The sequence below is a fragment of the Peromyscus maniculatus genome, chromosome 6 (assembly GCF_049852395.1).
Source record: "Peromyscus maniculatus bairdii isolate BWxNUB_F1_BW_parent chromosome 6, HU_Pman_BW_mat_3.1, whole genome shotgun sequence".
Lineage (NCBI taxonomy): Eukaryota > Metazoa > Chordata > Mammalia > Rodentia > Cricetidae > Peromyscus > Peromyscus maniculatus.
The window spans coordinates 65192319-65212619 of record NC_134857.1 but is presented as its reverse complement, the minus strand read 5'-3'; the positions used below and the strand labels follow the sequence as shown (position 1 = coordinate 65212619).

The following is a 20301-nucleotide window of genomic DNA, read 5'->3' as shown; positions in this document are numbered from 1 at the left end:
AGCATGCAGCTTTTCTATAATTAGAAAAATGACAGTATTACATATTTGCTAGCATTGATGTGAGTTCTTTCACTAGATGGCTATTTTCCTTCAAACTGATGGATTTCCTTTCGAGTTACTTCTAATTGTGGTCAGATAACAGAAAGCCCCAGTGTTTCTCTCTCTAAACATGTCATTGTTTTACTTTCAAATGTAAGTCACAGAATTCATACGTGACAGCTTCCCCTTTCAGCTCTCTGACTGACGACTCCTCACCTTCTAGCCAACACTGTTTCTGATAAGTTCTTTTTCTGTTATTGCTTTCAAGATTTTCTCTGTATTGGTGGCAACTGAGCAGCTCGACCACTTACGCGACTGAGTGTAGATTCTTTGATGGTGGTTCTGCCTGCGCTTCTTGGTTTTGGGGCTGACACTTCTTCCCACTGAATAGGCTCACCAGCCATTATTTCTCCTCCTGTGACTGACACAGCCAGCCATCTTTGACCAGGTCTTTCTCTCTACTGTCTCGATTCTTGATCCTCCCCCTCCTTCCAGTTGATGGCTTTTATTACTCTGAGTTAATTGACTCTCCTCATTGCTCAACAGTTGTTTTGCTTATTTAATTAGCTCTCTTTCCAGACAGGCCTAAACTCTCTCCTGCTTCTTTATACAGTATCTCTGCTGATGTTCTCTGTGCTCTATCTATTCACTCTGCAGTATTTTTTTCAATCATCTGAACACAGGATTACTTGTTTTTCCTGATGATACCTCAGAGTTATTTTAAAATCTTTAACCATTATCTAGTCCTCTCATAGTTAGTTTCTACTTGTTAATTTACTGTATCTGAAAATGAGTCATATCTACTTTCCATATGTATCTAGTAATTTCTGGAGGAAAACAGACAATATAAATAATAACAGCATATCTGGACTTTGCTATATTCCTTCAGAGGAACTTCTGGTTTTAGTGTTGTAGATGGGAACTCCAAACTGTTTCCTCTGCAGTGTGTGGCTACTACCTGGCTCAGTCCCCTCATCTCTGAGCCATCTTTCTATTTCTCAGCCTGATGCCTGGGACGTTACCCTGGCCCCTGAGTAGCTGACGGTGGCAGTGGAAGAACTGGGTAGAGACTGTACTCGGATGGCTCCCATCCTCTGATGTTCTCTGGCCTCAAGGTTTCTTCCCAGCATCTCAGCTCTTCTGTCAGCCTGTGTTGTCTGCGATACTCTAAGGAAGCTTCTGGCCACCCAGACCACATGACCAGTCAAAACATATTCAGTCAAAAAGAAACAAAGACATATCTCAAATGGATCCATTTTCTCTTGAGAACAGAAATCACAAGCAGGAATGTTAAACTGCCAAAATCCCAGTACTTGGGAAGCTGGGATATCCAAGACCCGCCAGGGAGACAGAGCAAGACCCTGTCTCATCAGGCGTAGGGGAAAGAATGCTCACACAACATAGAGTAATATAAACCAACCATACACCACACTGACTGACATAAACCAACCATATACCACACTGACTGACATAAACCAACCATACACAACACTAACTGACATAAACCAACCACACCACACTGACTGACATAAACCAACCACACCACACTGACTGACATAAACCAACCACACTGACTGACAAACCAACCATACAACACTGACTGACATAAACCAACCACACCACACTGACTGACATAAACCAACCATACAACACTGACTGACATAAACCAACCACACCACACTGACTGACATAAACCAACCACACCACACTGACTGACATAAACCAACCATACCACACTGACTGACATAAACCAACCACACACGAACAACATAGTCTTTGTAACACACAGAGTCAAACAGGAGGTTAATGGAAACAAAGCCCTGAGGAACTGAAACACAAATACAATAGTAACTGCTTCTGCTGAGCTCTGGCCATGAGATACAAGACATGTCAGTGTTCTGTATGGACTTGTGATGAAGCCTGTCACAGACTTTGACTATCAGTAAGTACTTATTTTAAAATGAACTTGTAACTTTATGCAAAATGCACAACAAAATGAATGCTGAGCTCTATCAAAATTAAAATCTTTCATTCTTCCAATGACATTTTTTAAAAATAAAAAGATAATGCAAAGAATAGGAGAAAATATTTGCAACTCATATTTGATAAAGGTCTAGTAGTCACAATTTATAAAGACTACTCACAATTCAATATTAAAAGTATAATATAAGCTGAAAAATGAGTAAAGAACTTGAATAGCTCTTTCTTCAGAGACAACAAATGATCAGCAAGCACATGAAATCACCCACAATGAAATCACCCTTTCACACCAACTAGGAAGACTAAAATACAGGCATAAGTGTCCATGAGGATGCAGGAAAACTAGAACCTTTGTGTATTACTGTAAAATGCTACTTGAAGAGGTACACAAAGGACTAAGTATCAATCCTACCCCATTCACATATGCTCAAAAGAAATAAAAATAGACATCCACACAAAAACTTATACAAGAAAGCTCACAACACATACATTCCTACCAACCAAAAAAGTGGATCTACCCACCGATGAATGACTAAATAAAATGTGGCATACGAACAACTATTAATACGTCATAAAAATAAGTTAAATGCTGATATGACACATACAATACTGAAAATATTGTGCTAAGTGAATGAAGCCAGGCACAAAAGAACAAATACTGTGTGGTGCCATTTTTACCAATGTCCAAAACGGGCAAACTCTCACAAGCAGAAGCCCCGTCATTGATTGCCTAGAGAGAGAGACAAAGGGAAGAAGGGAAATGAAAGCAGCCTGAGTGTGAATGGCCGTGAGGAGTGTACACACTGAATATACTCAAGGATCACTAACAGTATACAAGGATGAGGTTTCCTGCTGTGTGAACTATAGGACAATAAAACTGCCACTAAATACATTTAAAATTCAATATTAACCATAAGCCAACAATGCTGACAGTTGGTTCTAACTCAAATTTAGGAAGGGTCAAACTACCCCTTTCTGTGTATACACTCCAGAATCAGTCACCACACTATAAGGTAGTAAAAATCTGTATAAGTATCTTTGTTCTATCATACGCTCCTAAATTTGCTACAGATTACAAGTGAAGATCGCAACTGCTGAGCATGTAAGCATTTGCTATAATTGCTATGGAAATATCCTCTGGTTAAATATTTACTATTTCAAATACAGTAAACAGTTTAGTACAAGAAAGGATTTTTTTTTTTCATTTCATATTTCTTTATGTATCTAGGGACTCTCCTTTAGCTAATGAAATAAACATTTTTGGTGATTATATTATTAAAACAACCATAAACTATATCATGGAATTTGATTATCAGATGTCTAAGCATTTTGTCTCATTTTGTAGAACACTTAATCACTTTAAAATTTTTCACTATTAAAAAAGAGTGCATGTAAACTGGTGTAACCACTATGGAAATTAGTACAGAGGCTCCTCAAAAAACTACAAATAGAACTCCATATGATCCAGTTATCCCACTCCTGGGCATATATCCAAAAGAATCTAAGTCAGCATACCACGAAGTGTTACGTACATCAGCATTTATGGCAGCACTATTCATAACAGATGAATGAATGGACAAAGAAACTATAGCACATACACATTATGGAGGTTTGCCCCCCTCCCACTTCCAGCTATAAAGATGAGTAAAAATATGGTAAGAAAATGGGTAGAAATGAGATCACCATGTTAATCGATGATTAAGCCAAATTCAGGGAAAAGAAACTAGGGTCTGATTTATACGCAGAATATACACAATGTGTGTGTGGGTAGATGCATGGGTGGATGGGTAAATGTAGAAGGCGGCTATCTAGGAGAAGGAACGGGCCTAGAAGAAGCAGGAACAAGAAACGGGCTGGGGAGATGGCGCGGTGACTCAGTGCTTGCTGTACGAGCCTAAGAGCCGACGTTTTGGTGCCAGCACTCACATTAAAGCTGGGCAGGGTCACGTGGGCCTCTAACTCCACCACTGGGGTGGGGACACAAAAGGACTGTCAGGGCTTGCTGGCCAGCCAGTCTGGCCAAAAGATGGTGAGCTAAAGTTTCAGTGAGACCCCGTCTTAAGAGGATAAGGTGAAAGAATGATAAAGCCAGATACCTGACATCTTCCTCTGGCTTCAGCATGCATGCACACATAGCTGTACTCCCATGTGCACACATCTATTTACCACACACACACACTATCTATACACAGAGATGGGGTCAGGGGTGAAGAAACAGTTCGCCCTAGTGAAATGGTAACTTAGCAGATTTTTAATTAGAGTAACTACAAAAGTTTTAATTTCACTCTTAAAACAAAAAAATGAAATAGTACAGATAGGAAATAGCATAGATGCTAACCCACAGTAATAGTGTTTATGCTGACACACTGTAGTAAACAATATTTAATACATTAAGGAACAGTCAAGCAATGAATGGAATAATAATAATAACAACAATAATAATAAATCTGTATGTGTTATAGTATATAATCTTAGGTAGGAAAAGTCTTATTTAATTCATAAATTTACTATTCCTGCTTACTAACCTGATTTTCTAGACACAATGTGTAGAGGGATCACAAAAGATATAAAGAGAAGAAATTCTCGTACCTAGGTAAAAATGAAAACAAATATAATTCTTATTGCGATTTAACTTACTGTTGTCAGAGGTGTTCAAATAGAATATGCATCAACGTAAGGAACATGCAAAAGTACAGGGAAAGCAAGTACTTACCAAGTATTTAGAGAGCCTTTTAAAAGTCTCCTTGACAGCCGAGAGTTCCTAATAACAAAAAGAAAATAAAAATGATTCAATGTCAGTTAAACAGACTGCCTAATTTAAACAAAACTCTCATGTTCTTAAAAAGAACTTGTATACATAACACATGGAGGACTAACAAACTACCAGAACACTGGCAAAGTTGACAATATTAAAATATTTTATCCACAGAAAAGTTATATATAAACTGACAAATTGACTTTACTGTTTATAAAAGTCAGATTTAAGTCATCTTATTTAATAAAAATTATACTACAAATCATCTCTGTCAACTCCCAAGTTTAATTAGGTTCAAAGACTCAGGAATAAAAGTTCTAAATAATATTTAGGGAACTGACTAATTGCCAGGCACTTCACTCTGGACCTTAAAAACCCTGTATTTATCTTTTCCGTTGTTAATCATATCACTCTTATTAACGACTAAGTCATCTGCTTAAACACAGCAGCTGCACTCAACTACACAGTTCACGTTTTAACCATCATTATAAACTGGATATGGGTTCCGCCCTTTTGGGAAGTGGATACAAGAGGATCAAGAGTTCCATGTCAGGTCACACAGGAAGTTTTGGGGCAGCCTGGGCTAAAGATACCACCTCAAAAGAAAAGACACACATCTTTTATCACCACCACAAGACACGAATGTACTTCAGTATCAAGTAAAACTGCCTGCCTTTTAGTCAAGGGGGAAAACTCTTAAAATTCCTTTTACAGACTCACCAGATTTAACTAAGAACACAAACTGTTACCATCTAGAAAGTATACCACCAGTTATAAAAATAAAATGTTCCTTGGGCTGGCAGGATGGATCGGCAGGAAAAGGCCCTAGGTCGTGTTCTATCTGATCTCAGCTCCATGCCCAGAACACACAAGGATGAAAGAGCCTAGCCTGCAAGCTGTCCTCTGCCCTAAACAAGTATGTACACAGCACACACCTGCATACACAACACACAGTGTAATTTTTAAGATTTCCTGAGTACATCATACCAATAGATTTTCTGTATCTAACTGTGCTAAAGTCAAGAGCAATCAAATTAATAGCATCCAACCTCAGACCATAGAAAATGTAGAAAGAAAGGCATATTAGAGATGTAAACAAAATTTAGGACAATAAAGTTTCTGTAAGATGACAAGAAATGGTTTACCTTTTTTAAATAAGGCAAAGATTATTCTTAAATCACACATAAGGGAAAATTGATTGTTAAAATCAGATATTATTTATAAAAAACTTCATGCAAACTATAGATTAGAGAACTCTAGCAAGGGACATGTGCAACTAAGATTCATATGCAAAACACATTTTGAAAAAAATTTCAAGTCATCAAGAAAATGACAACCAAGGCTGGAGGGATGGCTCTGTGGTTAGGGCACTTTCTGCTTTTCCAGCAGCCACCCTTGAGACAGGGTCCCTCACTGAACCTGGAGCTTGCTGTTTTTTTGTCTAAGCTGGCTGGCCAGCAAGCCACAGCCATCCTTCGGTCTCCAACGGATGCTTGCCCCAAGCACTGGGGTCACAAGGGCACATGAGCTCTCCTGGCTCACGCTTGTGCTGCAAAGCACTCTCGCTCACTGAGAGCTCTCTACAGCTCCATTTGTGAATGGTGTCTTGGGGTGGGGGTGCTGAACCTAGGATGCCATGTATGCAAGGCAAGCACTCTACCACCGGGCTACAGCTCCACCACTTACACCAAGTTTTGCTAACACTTCTTATATTCAAGTTAAATTCACAAACATATGGGCCAGCAAGTGGCTCAGCAGATAAAACTTTATCATGCAAGCCTGACTCATTTGATTCCCAGAACCCACAGTGGAAAGATAGAACCAACTCCTGAAAGCTGTCTTCTGACCTCCACACACACATACACTGTGGCATACACGCACATACATGAACAACAACATACACATACACTACAAATACATAACTCAGCACATAAAGAAAGGAATTAACAACAACCAGATGGTCATGCCACACATTTGTAAAACCTTTAAAGACAACTATTCAGTCCTATTGTTTAGAAAACTAAGATTTTTTTTAAATCAATGTCTCTAAAGAAAAGTCTTTTTAACCTGCTGAAGAAATGCTTATCAAATAATATTCTTATATCCCTAAATTTCTTGTTAAGATTGACAATGATAGATTCCTTATTTAAAATATTAGTCTCATTTCTTTTTATTTTACTTTTCCATTTGATTTACCTAATCAGTGTCTCTTAATGTAAACAATTTCTATTTTTCTCTAAACTAAATTGGCATCTTGATTTAATTTGAAGGGTTTTTTTTTTAACACATTTGAATAAAGACACCTACTTTATAATCCACAGCAACAGGTTTGCCTTGGGTTGTTACCTGTTTCCTTTCTGTTTACATTTGTTTGTTTGTTTGTTTGGCAGGTGCACAGCCATGTGTATGTGTGCACACAAGTGCCATAAGGAGATCAGAGAACAACTCGTGGAAGTGTGCTCTCTTTGCCCACCTGTGGGTCCCACGGGTTGAACTCAGGCTGGCAGACTTGGCAGCAAACACCTTTAACCATTGGACACCTGGCAAACCCACTGGGTTGCAAACCCAGGCCTTGAAGGGAAGTTCCCTCAACAATCCCCAAACGCTGCGAACTTCAGCTACTCCTCAGTCCAGCAGCTATTAGAGACGACTAACCAAAACGTTACAGGAATGTAAGAATTTGGCCTGGGGGAGAAAGCTGCACTCAACCAGGAACTGAGGTTTCTGTGAGAGGACAGCCAGCCACACAATACGGAGCTGACACTTCCGGACCACAGTGTACAGAAACACTTCCACTGAGTCCATTTTAAAAATCAGATTCCATTCTCCCTTCACGCATGAAACATACTTCTTTAAGGTTCTTGTCTTTCAATTACTAAGAGCAATATCAGCATCCTATAATGTAAGTGTTAATTGGAGAGATATCCTATAACAAAAAAGGGAAACCCCTTAATGAGAAATTTGTCTTCCTGAAAGAGAAAGATTAACTACTGAACTCTTACCCCAAAGAGATCTGTACCTCTCAGTAAAAAAAGAAAAAGAAAAGAAAGGAAAAAGGAGGAGGAGGGAGGGAGGGAGGGAGGGAGGGAGGGAGGGAGGGAGAGGGGGGGAGAGGGGTGTCTACTTTGAAGGTAAGAGTCTACAATGACCAACGGCAAGATCAACAGATCTTGTCTAGAGCCCACAGAACCAAACTGTGGGTTTGTGAAGGGGTAGTACCCAATTTTATGATTTCTGATAACATAGAGATCTCAGAAAGTCTCTAAGAATGGAAGCAGGAAGTCTCCACTAACACAGAAGTACAGTTACCTCAGTGGCTGCACACTGTACAACAATAGTAAAGTTCATGAAGCTTCTCCCTGTGTCTTAACCATGCAAACACTGATACTTAACAAACCAGTACTTTCCCAGGCACTATGTAAGTTAGAAGTTCTAGTATTCTGTAGCACAGTAGTCTATAGTTTAACTATTACAAATAACAATAACAATGTATTTTTCAAAAAAGCTAGATTTTGAATGTTTTCACCTCAAAGAAATGATAATCTATAGGTTGAAAACCACTGTTTTACAGGAGGGGTAAAAATTCTCAACTTTACAGGGTACACATGGATCTACACTATTCCATCCCAAGTAAGACTTCAAGCACCCACTGACATCGTGGGGTGTGTTCCCCAGGGCGAAGAGGCAGCTACTGGAGATACATCAACATCAGACCTTAAATTATTGGGGAGAAACATCAGAGGTCATTTCTCAAGTTTCTCACCCATTTAGTCTACTCTAATATTCACAAAGGAGCTTAGCGTAGGCCACTTTATTTTCCTCCTCTTATACAAAGCTATACTCTACTACCCTTTCCTTCAAGTATATCTTTAAAAGCTGTATGCATGAGAAAGTTTTATTTAAAAAAAAATCTAAATTTTTACTAAAAGGGCCTCATGATACACTTCTGTCTCCTTAATAAAGTGTGGGGCATTGGGTCTACAAAAGAACAGCAGAAAGCTCTCATGTGGTAACTCAGTCTGAAAGAAATACCTCAGCTTTCTGACTGACATTCATAAGCTGCTTCCAGCAAGCCAGAAGGAAGCTATGGCCGGTGCCTTTAAACCGCCTGATTTACTCCAATTATCAAAACAGTACAAGAGAGGTTTCAGTACAGTTCACCTCATCTGTAGAGTGCATGTTTCCTCAGTGTTCCTCAACACTTCCACAGACCGTTTCAAAATCCCTCAGTTACCAGCAGCCAACTTCTATCAAGCATGCATCTTCCTTAAACCCACACAAGCACCAGTGCATCCTTTTACTGTCCTGACATGTACACTGTACAAGACTGTACAAGTCGAATTCCTGTCCTCTAAAAGGAACTTACTCCAATATTTCATTTGTATCTGCTGCATATGGGTGTTTTTCCTACACATGTTGTATACATATGTACACCAGTCTCATGCTGGATACCCACCGAGGCCAGAAGAGAGTGTTAGAGCCCCTGGAACTGGAGTTACAGACATTTGCGAGCTGCTGCATGCTAGGAATTGAACCCAGGTCCTCTGAACTGTTTCTAACATCATGTCTTTGTTCCACCATCATGGACTCAAACGGAACTAGTAAACCCAATTAATCGCTTTCTTTTAAATGAGTTGTCATGGTCACGGTGTTTTATCAGAGCTACAGAAAAGTAACTAGGAGAAAAGAAAAAAGAAAAACAGCAGTAACATTTCCAATGTCATCAAGAAAGAGAAGAGGACCAACAGCTCAGCAGGTAAACTTGCTGGCAAGCCTGACAACATGGAGTTCAGACCCTGGATCTCACAGGGGAAAGGGAGAACTAACTTCTGAAAGTTGTCCTCTGATCAACATCATGTACATACACAATAACAACAAATATTAAATAGAGAAGTAAGTTTATATCTACAAAATATGTGAAAAATCTTTAAGCTAAGGAAGGTAACCAGAGATCTACTAAACGGAGAGATATATTCATGGACTGGGAAAGTCTCAGTATTATTAAATGTCAGTCCTCCTGATATACACAGATTGTCTCTACGTTATGGAGAAAGAGACTACAGGGAAACCAACAGAAGTGTGCACAGGAGCACATACCTTTAATCTTAGCACTCAGGAGGTGGGGAAGGAAGACTGAGAGGTCGGGGTTTGGGCTACACAGGATCCTGTCAGGAAAAAAAAAAAAAAGAAAAAAGAAACTAAGAAAACTGAAACCAAACTTCATTTACAAAAGGGGTGTGTGTGTGTGTGTGTGTGTGTGTGTGTGTGTGTGTGTGTGTGTGTGTACAATGAAAAGAAACTCACCACCAGATATAAATCTTAAGTCTGTTAGAAAATATTGCAGTATTAGGCAAGAAGGCAATGAAACAATACAATACCAAAATTCTCACACATTACAAAAGCAGTTACACTCACAGCTGAGGTAGGAACAATCATTGACAGATTGTTCCTTGAATGGTTCAAGAACATTCAATCACCAACTTTAAAAAACTATCTCTCTGGGTCGTTCCATTCTAGTTACAATTCTCTTAGTAAAATTTGATGCCTAAATCAAATAAATAAATGAAAATCGAAGTAAAACATTTAAAGTATGGAATAATCTCATGAGACAGGAAGTTAGGAAAGGCTCTTCTAAGAGTGAAAGGTAAAAAACAGTAAAGTGAAAGGTCAAGAGATGGCTGGGTTCTTCCTAGGACAACAGCTGCCCCCTTGACATCTTCACCTGTCCACATGTCCTCCTTACCCTACAAAAAGGCAGCCTCAACACAAAAGCACATAATCTAGTGGACATGGCTAGGACACAGAAGACTTGGAAAGACGGCAGGGAGTAGCTCCCAGAAGCCCACACCTCAACAGTAGGGAACTCAAATGGACCGCTGAGATTCACAAGTGAAGGAATACAAAGGTAGAAACTACATGTTCTGGAGAAAAAGAGTGAAAAAAAAAAAAGACTGAAAAACCAAAGGCAACATCAACCCCTCCTGACCTTTTCTAATCTCCTGCAGAGAAGAGACCAGCATAGGAAGGAACCACACAACGCCCCCCACTTTTGCCAACAAACAACTACAATTCTTAGCCAGGAAAGGAACAGAAGTCACCAACCAAAAAGCCACATAGTACTCAGATAATCCAAATCACAATATTTTGGCTAGTGAAAATTTCCCACCTCTCCACCAAAAGTCACAGAAAGCACAGTAAAATAAGGTCAACTGAAGTGACTACAGTGGAGAGTTACAAGTTTGTTTGCTTTAATCTTTCACTAAAAGCACAAAGACCATGATAGAAATGGACAAGACACAATAAGAAATGAATGAAGAATTGATCCTGGCCAGTTCTATGTTAAGTTGACACAGGCTGTAGTCATCTGAGAGGAGGGACCTCAGCTGAGAAAATGTCTCCAGTGCTGTAGACAAGCCCTGATGGTGTTTTCTTAATTATTGAAGGTGAGGTCCAGCCAACTGTGGTTGGTACTACCCCTAGGCAGGTGGCCATGTGTTCTATAAGAAAGTAGGCTGAGCAAGCCAGTGAGCAGCACTTCTCCATGGCCTTGGCATCAGCTCCTGCCTCCAGGTTTGTCCTGCTTGAGTTTCTGCCGTGATTTCCATCTGATCGTGATTCAGAACACACAAGCCAAACCAACCCTTTCCTCCCCAAGTTGCTTTTCGTCATGGTGCTTCATCACAGCAATGATAGCCCTAATGAGGACAGCCTTCTCCAGGAAAGTAAAATTAAGGGAAGAAAAGCAATGAATTAAAAATAACATGAGAGAACTGAAGAACAAAAAAAGCACAGCCAAGAGAATAAAAACAAATGAGGAAAAAAAATACACTGACAATCTAAAAAAAAAACACCTATAATATGCACAATTGAAAATTACGAATAAAAGTAAAATTAGAAAAGAAAAAGCCTAACAGGTAAGTTATAGTTCAAGGACTAGCAAGATGACTCAGTGTAGAGGAGGATGCTTGCTGCCAAGTCTGACAACCTGAGTTTGAACCCCTGGACCTGCATGATGGAAAGAGAGAATCAACTTCTACAAGTATTGTCCCCTGACCTCCACAGACGCATGTCCACAGACACACAAAATAAACAGGAAGATGTACCATCTCAGTGGCATTACATTTTCTCTAGCTTAATCAATCCTGTACCTCATATTACTTTGGGTATCTAATAGCACTCAGAGATGTGCAAACAATTCAGTTGTGTTACCTTAATTGCAATAAACCATCCTATTAAAGCTATTGTATTTTCATATCAATTAGTAAGTACGGAGGGTCAACTGTGTGAAGACAGGAGATGAAAAGATGAAATTTCTAATGTTAAAGAGATGGAGCGGTAACCTAGCTCCTCACATCGTATGTGCTTTACTCTATTTGTAAAAACTTCCTATTCTCTGCTTCAGAGCAGGTCAACTGCTCTCCCTTCACTCCTCTGGCAGAACCATGAACTGAAGGAAGAACTCCCAGCCCTTGACTGACAGAGCTACTAGTGCATCTCAACCAACAGAGCAACTGCTCCACTGCTGCTGCTGAAGCATCCCTGGTTCAACTGTAGACATCAGAAGCTTCAGAGACTGGTGTCCTCATTTTTCCATTTTACCACAGAAGCCTAAAAATGTTCTCTCTGTACTGCAAAATATGTTGAGGATTAAACTAATATGTACTTTATTCTCTTTTAATTTATTCTATTTTCCCATGAGAACAAAGTATAAATCTATGCTACCTGCTAAGTGTCTCAGAAACATCCCTTATAACATTCAAAATCAAAAGCATAACTGATCACTTGTCCAATCAGCACTAACTGATCAACTTCAGTCAGCACAGCACAGAAAATGCTGCAAAATTAATGCATCTTTGACCTCAACCAATTTAATCTGAAGAATAAAGTGGGAACCTAGAAAAACTACTGCAAAATACCATATGATATTGATAACTACTAAATATGATCTAAAGGACATATAATTAATTTTATACAAAGATAGGTAAATCAAATGCCACAATCAGACTTCTAATCCATCAGTAAGGCTACAATGGAATACCACTCTTGTAAAGAACTGGCTTAAGGAAATATCCTATTAGGAGATGCCTGTTGGTTCATGTTTGGTTACTCTAGAATCTGGCCTTGATTTCAAGTAATGAGCAGTTACTGCAAGGTTCTATGAGGTCTGTCACTTAGAAAGATGACTGCTGTGAACAACCAACCTCCAGCACTACCACTCCAAAATACCCCCCAACCATCTGAATTATCAAAACCTCCCGTTTTAAGAATTTAAAAAAAAAAAAAAAGTGGCCTGGGCAGTGGTGGTGCCCTCCTTTAATCCCAGCACTTAAGAGGCAGAGGCAGGTGGATCTCTGTAAATCGAGGCCAGCCTGGTCTACAGAGCAAGTTCCAGGGCAGGCTCCAAAGCTACACAGGGAAACGCTGTATGGAATCCCCCAGGAGCTAGAGTTATACAAAGTTGTGAGCCACTCAATATGGGTGCTATGGTAGAACTCTGTATCCACTACGCCATCTTTCCAGCCCTAAAAGTCCCCATTTCCAATACCTTCAGAATGCATAAAGATTTGGGGAATAAAGGCACCACAGAAGTACATGAAGATTGGATTTTTAAAATATGATCCACAAGCAATATGACTACATATAGTATAGACTACTAGTTTAAATTTAGTATTTCCTAAAATATTTGTTATTAAAAGATAAAAATCAATTAATGCATAAAATGATTACAATAGCAGGTAATTTCAACCCCTTCAAGGATTCAAGACAATGTTCCTGAGAACTATAAGATACACTGTGCTACTTCTAAATTCAATAGGAAGAACTGGATATTTTGTTGTTGTTGTTGTTGTTGTTGTTGTTGTTTTAATTTGGGAGCAGGACCACGCACACAACGGCAAGCATATGCAGGTCAGAGGACAACTCTCTGGAGCTGGGTTCTGTTCTGACACTTTATGGGTTTCAGGGGTCAAAGGTCATCAGGCTTGCCAGCAACTTCTTTTACCTGTGGAGCCATCTTGCCAGCCCAGCATTCAGAACACATAGACCTAATCATGCGTTTACCCACTTACAATCTTACTAGGAATGTTCATGATACTGTCTTGGCTTGTGCTCTTGTTTTTCCAAGGGCTCTCTCTCTTGCTCTACTACTTACCATTTCCTCAGGATTCTAACCCCACACACCACAACTATCCTAATCCATATTCTTACATAAACCAGCTACAGTCAATTAGTCCGGCCGACACAGCCATCCCCGTCTCTACTTGTTAGCTCTTTTGAATAAACCTACTATAAATATTCTTGGAAAAACTCTGTGGACACATTTTCACTTCTACTGGAATAGCATCTTCTCCATTCACAAAGAATGAAGTTGTAAATCAAAGCTACAACACATGCTACAATGTAGATTAACCTTGAAAACATTGTGCCAAATGACATATGCATTTACATATTCTACCTAGAATCATCCAGTTCATAGAGACAGTAGAACAGAGGTTATAAGAGACTGTGGAGGAAGGGATGGAGAGTTATTCCTTAGGGCAAAGCATTTCTGTTGAAAAGAAAGATTACAGAAATGAATAGTGATTGCTGTAAAATATCACTGCCACTGCACTATATATATATAAAATGTTTAAAATCTTAGTTCTTCTCTGCCAGCTCCTTCAGCCATCCCTTTTAAACCATCTTCCATTCCTTTTTTACTCCTAGCTGACCCACAAAACAGCTCTGTACCAGGGACCCACAGTCAACACATCTGGCTTGGGACTCAGGCTCAGGAATCTATGTGTAAGAAAAGGTGGAAAGATCGTGTGGGCCAGAGGTGGTGGATGACTCCAAGGAAAGAGCATCTTTCAGACACAAAGAGGTTGATACACAGATGAACTCAGGCACACAACAGATGCACAAGACCCACAAAAGTTCAAACCAGACAAAATCGTAGCAAAAAGAAGGGGAAGTGGACCAAGTCCCACCCTTAACCAAGAAGATACTTACAACTGATACCTGCTGAGAAAGAGATCAGTCCAGGAGGAGCTGGCCAACACAAAACAGACACTGTGGTTTGGTTTGGGTTTTGTTTTTGTGGAGGTTGTATGCTTTTGTTTTGTCAATTTTGACTTTCTAGTTTTTGTTTGTTCTGACCTGTTTTGTTGTTGTTTTGTTATTGGAGACAAACCCTGTGTAGCCCTGGCTGTCCGGGAACTTACTCTGCAGACCAGGCTGGAGAGAGAGAGAAAGAGAGAGAGAGAGAGAGAGACAGAGAGAGAGACAGAGAGAGAGACAGAGAGAGAGACAGAGAGAGAGAGAGAATATGAAGTGAGGTGAGAGGAAGGTGGGGAGCATCTCAAAGGAAAGAGAATAAGATCAAAATGTTAACAACGTTAAGAGAAGCAAAGGGCTAGTTCTGCCACACTTGTTCAATACATGCTAAACACAAAATTGGGAACTTCGCATGTCTCTTTAAAAAATCATAATAATCTTATGCTCTCCAAGTTCAACAATATAGAAATTGTTAGTATTCACATTTCGGAGATAAAAAGTGAGGATTTGGCAAAGTTAAGTCACAGAACTACTTTGTTTTTTAATTATGTGCAGGTATGTATCTGTGTGTACATTTTGTGCACTTGAGTGCAGGCACCCACAAAGGCAAAAGGAGAGCATTGGATCCCCCGGAACTGAAGTTAAAGACTGCAATGAGCTGCCTGACATGGGTGCTGTCTGTTGGAAGAGCAGCCATCTTTCCAGCCTGAACTGAATTTTGTTGAAGGTAGTCTTAGAGCAGATCTAAAGCTATTCCTGGGTGAGCTAGGTTATCACCATTACTGTATTGCCTGGGGTATTTTGTTAAACGACAAAAGCAAATGGGAGCTATAGGCAAGTAAGGGTTTCTGGGGGGAGAGTTATATACCCCAGCTGTATCTACCTATAGGCTGCCCTCACTCAAGTAAATACTCCATAACCCAGGATCATACAGGGAATCCTAAAGAAATGTAGTGGCCTACAATAAAAAGACATGAAAATAAAATGGGGACCTGATGGGAAGAAGGGTTTTGTGCGAGTGGAAAACAAATAAGATAATTTATAAGACTATAACCAAAGTATATTATATTTTTGTATATAATGAAATTATAAAAGAATGTTAATATATTATGTAATAATAATTAATATATATTTGTAGAGCAAAGCAAAACAATATTTAAACTCTTATAAATTCCATACTATGTATATTTTGCCACAATTCAAAGAAAAGATGGGAAGATGGCTACCACACACATGCATACTCAAACACATGAACACACACACACACACACACACACACACACCTGCCTCTTCATGAAGAGTGGTACCACTGAGTTCTCAGAACCCAAGAAGCACTGACTCTGCATTCCCTAAGCATAGGCAGGTAGGTCCCTTTGTCACAGTGACCTAAGTGGGATGTAGGAAGGTGATCTGAGCCCCCAGAGCTCATTCCTGACCACTACAATCTGCTCTCTCTTAGGCGGGAGCAAGAGTAAAAAGATTCACCCCGTTTAGGTTACCAAGTACCCTGTGGGTATATGGGACAGCAAAACTCCAGAGAGCACCTGTAGTGCTTTTTAACATGTAGAGATAACAAGCTCAATAGTAGGATCGTGAGCAAAGCGTTTGTCGAACCGCATAACTTGAAGTTCATACCTGCCCTTGGCAGTGAAACATCAAATTTTAAAATGTAACGGCTGTGAAAACAGGCAATGGATACTTTTATTCTATCCATGTTTTAATTTTTCCATACAAATTTAACTTTTATTTTCCTAGCTATCAGTATAAAAATAAAGAAAACAAGCCCTTAAAGGCTGTTTTCCCTGAAGCTAGCAGGCAAAGGAGGGAACCTAAGACAGAAAGGGGGCAGTATCCAGAACAATCTGTGAAAACAGGGAAGGGCCCTTAATCATAGATTCCAAAGATGGAGATGGAAGATCCACGATAACACTCGGGAGCTTTAGAGAACCAACTGCAGAGCCTTTCTTGCTTAGTTCTAAATCTAATGTGTATCATTAATGCTCCTTAAAAAAAAAAAATCCAATGCCAATAAGGTCACAAGAAAAGTACCTCTCATAACTATTTCTTGTTCATCCCATTTTAAATACAAACAGAACAATAAGAGTCAGCCATAACAACAGCTCTTAAACTTTGCTGCTTAGTTTTTAAAGCTACACAGTCATTCACTGAGGATGTGAAAACACACTCTAGTTTGAGTATATAATGCCATTCCTTCTGCTCCATCCTGGTCTAATGTATTAGGGGCTTGGCTGCCTGCCGATGGACTTTTCAGAAGCAACTAGATTCTGAGGGCTCTGTCCTAATCAAATCAACACAAGAATCCCCTAATGGATTCGTGGTGTGACTGTAGTATTGGGAGGTGAAAATCTGAAGTCAGTCAGTCACTAGAACGTGAACCTAGGGCTGGAACTTGCCCTTGCCCCCCTTGTACCCCTTCTCTCGACTTCCGGGCTATCTTGATGTGACATGCTGTGCTTTGCCATGCCCTCCTTACCATGATAAACTAAAACCTCGAAACTCCTGAGCCAAAATACAGCTTCCCAAGACTCAAGAGATAGATAGCTCAGTCTATAAGTACCTGGCTAGTAAGCACAGGGACCTGGGTTCAATCCTCAGCGCCTACATAAATAGCTGGGCATGGTGAAGCATGCTTGTCCCAGAGACAAGAGGCTCTGAAGCCAGGCTGTCAAATTAGCAAGCTCCAGGTCCCAGTGACAGACCCTTACCCAAAAAACAAGTTACATGACTGTCCTGAGAAACTGTGCCAAAGGTCAAGCTCTGGCCTCCACACACACGTGCATATATGTGCGTGTGTGCACACATACACACACATACACCTTATCCTTAGTTGCTTTTCTCAAGTATTGGTCACAAGGATGTAAAAAGCCTAAGTAAAACAATACTAGACTACGAAGAATAGTTGCCCTCCGCCCTCTGCAAACGTCAGTCTTCTGAAGAGAGAGACAGTCTTGTTAACGACTTGCCTCATCACTATGACAAAACACCCGACAAGGACAACTACAGGCAGGAAGGGCTTACTGATGGAGCAGCTGAGACGGCTGGCAGGCCTGCTGCAGGAAGGAAGGGCGGAGGTCGGCATGCACCACTGCAGGAAGGGCGGAGGGGAGTCTGTAGAGGAGGAAGCCTGCCTGTGCCAGAGGCTCCTCACATCACAACAGACAAGGAGGAAGAGAGTGCCAGAACCAGAGTCCAGGCTACAACCTTCAAGAGCACTCCTAGTGACCGACCTCCACCATTGAGACCCACCTCCCATACAGCACCAGCTTGTGAACAAGAATTCAAAACATGAACCTGCAAGGGTCATTTTAGATCCAAACCATGACCGTGATTTAGGGCATACCCTAATGAGTATTCTAAATCAAGAACAGCTTTTCCTCTACGGAAGTGACCTTTTAAAACATACAGAAGCTGCTTAAAGCACAGAAAAGCTGGACAGGGTGGATATGTCTGTATCCCAGCACTTGGGATGCTCGAGCAGAAGGACTTCAACGTCAAGGTCAGCCTGGGCTACACAGTGACACTCTGCCTCAAAAAAAAAAAAAAAAAAAAAAAAAAGGTTTAAAAAGAGACTCAAGAGAATGGAATCAGTGTAGAATCATAAGAGACAGGAATTACATTAATAAGGTTATTTTATTGCCCTAATAGAGCATGCACCGGTATTTGTGTCTTCATAACATTTGACCTTCAAATTTTTATGTGAAAATTTCAAGCATACATAAAATGTACAGAATAAGCAGAATAAATGGCTGTGGACCCATTAGCCAGCTTTCCCAATCAATTCTTGTTTTCATCTTTAACTCCCATTCCCCGTCACTCAACTATTTTTAGAATTACTAGATAAATTTACATCCCTGGAAATACACATTTCATAGCTGTCCAACAAACAGATAGCCCCTCTTTCACACACTGGTCAGACACGGAACACTTCCTGCACGTCAGGAAGCCTGTCTGGCCAACTCTCCACCGTCAGCGCTCTTTACAACCCAAGGCACTCAGGGGTCACTCGCTTTACTTCTGTCGTTAGAGACTGGCTCTGTCTTATCTAGAACGTGGTACAAATGAAATTACCAATTCTGCATCCAGCTTCGTCTGCTGAGTGTGTCTGTGCAATTCATCTACATCTCTTTCTACATTGGAGGCTCCTTTTTATTAATGAGTAGCACTTGCCTGCAGGAAACTTTAGCCATTAGCTACTGAATGATGTTTGGGCTGCTTCCAGTTGTCAGCTACTCTGAATAAATTCAGTACTCCTTCTTTTCAAAGAGCTTCTTGTGAATGAGTGTTTACATTTCTCTTTGGAATACACAGGAGGACAATGTTAGATCCAGCAGAAGTAATACATGTTTCAATTTGTAAGAGGCTGCTAAAGGTGTAATCTAAGAGGGTCCTGGGTATCTTCCTAGAAAATCTGTGTTACCAGTCTTAGAATTTTAGCCCTTCTGGCCATTTTTTGAAGTTTATCTTATAGGTTTAACTTGCATCTCCCTAATGACTGACATTAGAAACTTTTGTCTATATTAAAAATATATACATTTAAGACGTAAGACCAGAATAATTATAAGCACAGAGATAACAAGTAAAAGGCCATGAGAAAAGGCTGAAAGATAAGCTAAAGGTCAAATCATGTGAGTGGGGATTGGTAATTCAGATTTAAACTTATTTTGCTTGAGCTACTACTAAGATAGCTACACGGAGTCATAAATAGGTTTGGAGCACAGTCAGGTTAGTGTGGTGTAGAATAAAGGTATTGAGAATACCTGGAGAAAGCGGAAAAAATCAGGAGAGAGTAGTCTAGGTCCAAGAATCAAGAAAATTTCACTTTTTATTTAATAATTAAATCAAAGGGGGAAAAACAAATTTAAATTGTTGCTTACAAGTTAAGAATAATGCAGAGCAGCAGAAATGTAACGTGGCTCAGAGGAAGGGAACCTGGATTTCAGTAAGAATGAACTAAGGACTCCGACCAGGACTCCTGTCTTCCCCGGAGAGTGGGAGCAAGGTCTTCTGTGGAAGAGACACTGGTGGGGTCTGCAGAGAGTGACTGAAGTGACACTAGGAAGATGAGGAACACAATCAACAAAAACACACGACCGGCAGCCAAGCTGTGTAAACACCCACTGCTTGTTGGCCACGAGTCTATAATCATTTTTATAATCTCACCCTTACAAGTATGTAAAATTACCTATTTACAACTGAAAGTCTCTATACATATATGTGTGTGTGTACATATGTGTGCATATGTCCACCCCCCGGAGTGGCCTCCAACTACAGTATTTAAGTGGTACAGGAACAAAGAAAACAGGTAACTGATTGAATTCAAATGGGACAAATAGATGCAAGTAAGGAGGAATTACGGCCTGGCTAAGAAGTAGACAAGACTCAGTTAACAAGAGAAAAGCAAAACAGAGCAAGTTAATGCACAGAAGAAGCAAAACACTAAAGTACAAGGAGTTACAGTAGGAACAGCTAAC

At 40.0% G+C, this 20301-nt stretch overlaps 1 protein-coding gene across 4 annotated transcripts in view; it reads right to left on the bottom strand.

Moving 5' to 3' along the window:
• Window positions 1–20301, bottom strand: part of Fbxw7 (F-box and WD repeat domain containing 7) — a 173696-nt gene that overhangs the window by 118122 nt on the left and 35273 nt on the right. Inside the window, exons 1-3 of one of the 4 annotated variants that reach the window (XM_076574329.1) lie at window positions 4733–4760; window positions 4545–4608; window positions 2698–2749 (exon numbers count right to left, since the gene is read on the bottom strand). In XM_076574329.1, coding sequence (XP_076430444.1) covers window positions 2698–2742 — 45 coding nt within the window. In that variant the 5' untranslated portion in view covers window positions 2743–2749; window positions 4545–4608; window positions 4733–4760. Of the gene's footprint in view, window positions 1–2697; window positions 2750–4544; window positions 4613–4732; window positions 4781–9871; window positions 9932–20301 lie in introns of those variants that run through there. The other 3 variants (XM_076574332.1, XM_076574331.1, XM_076574333.1) reach the window with 3 other exon arrangements.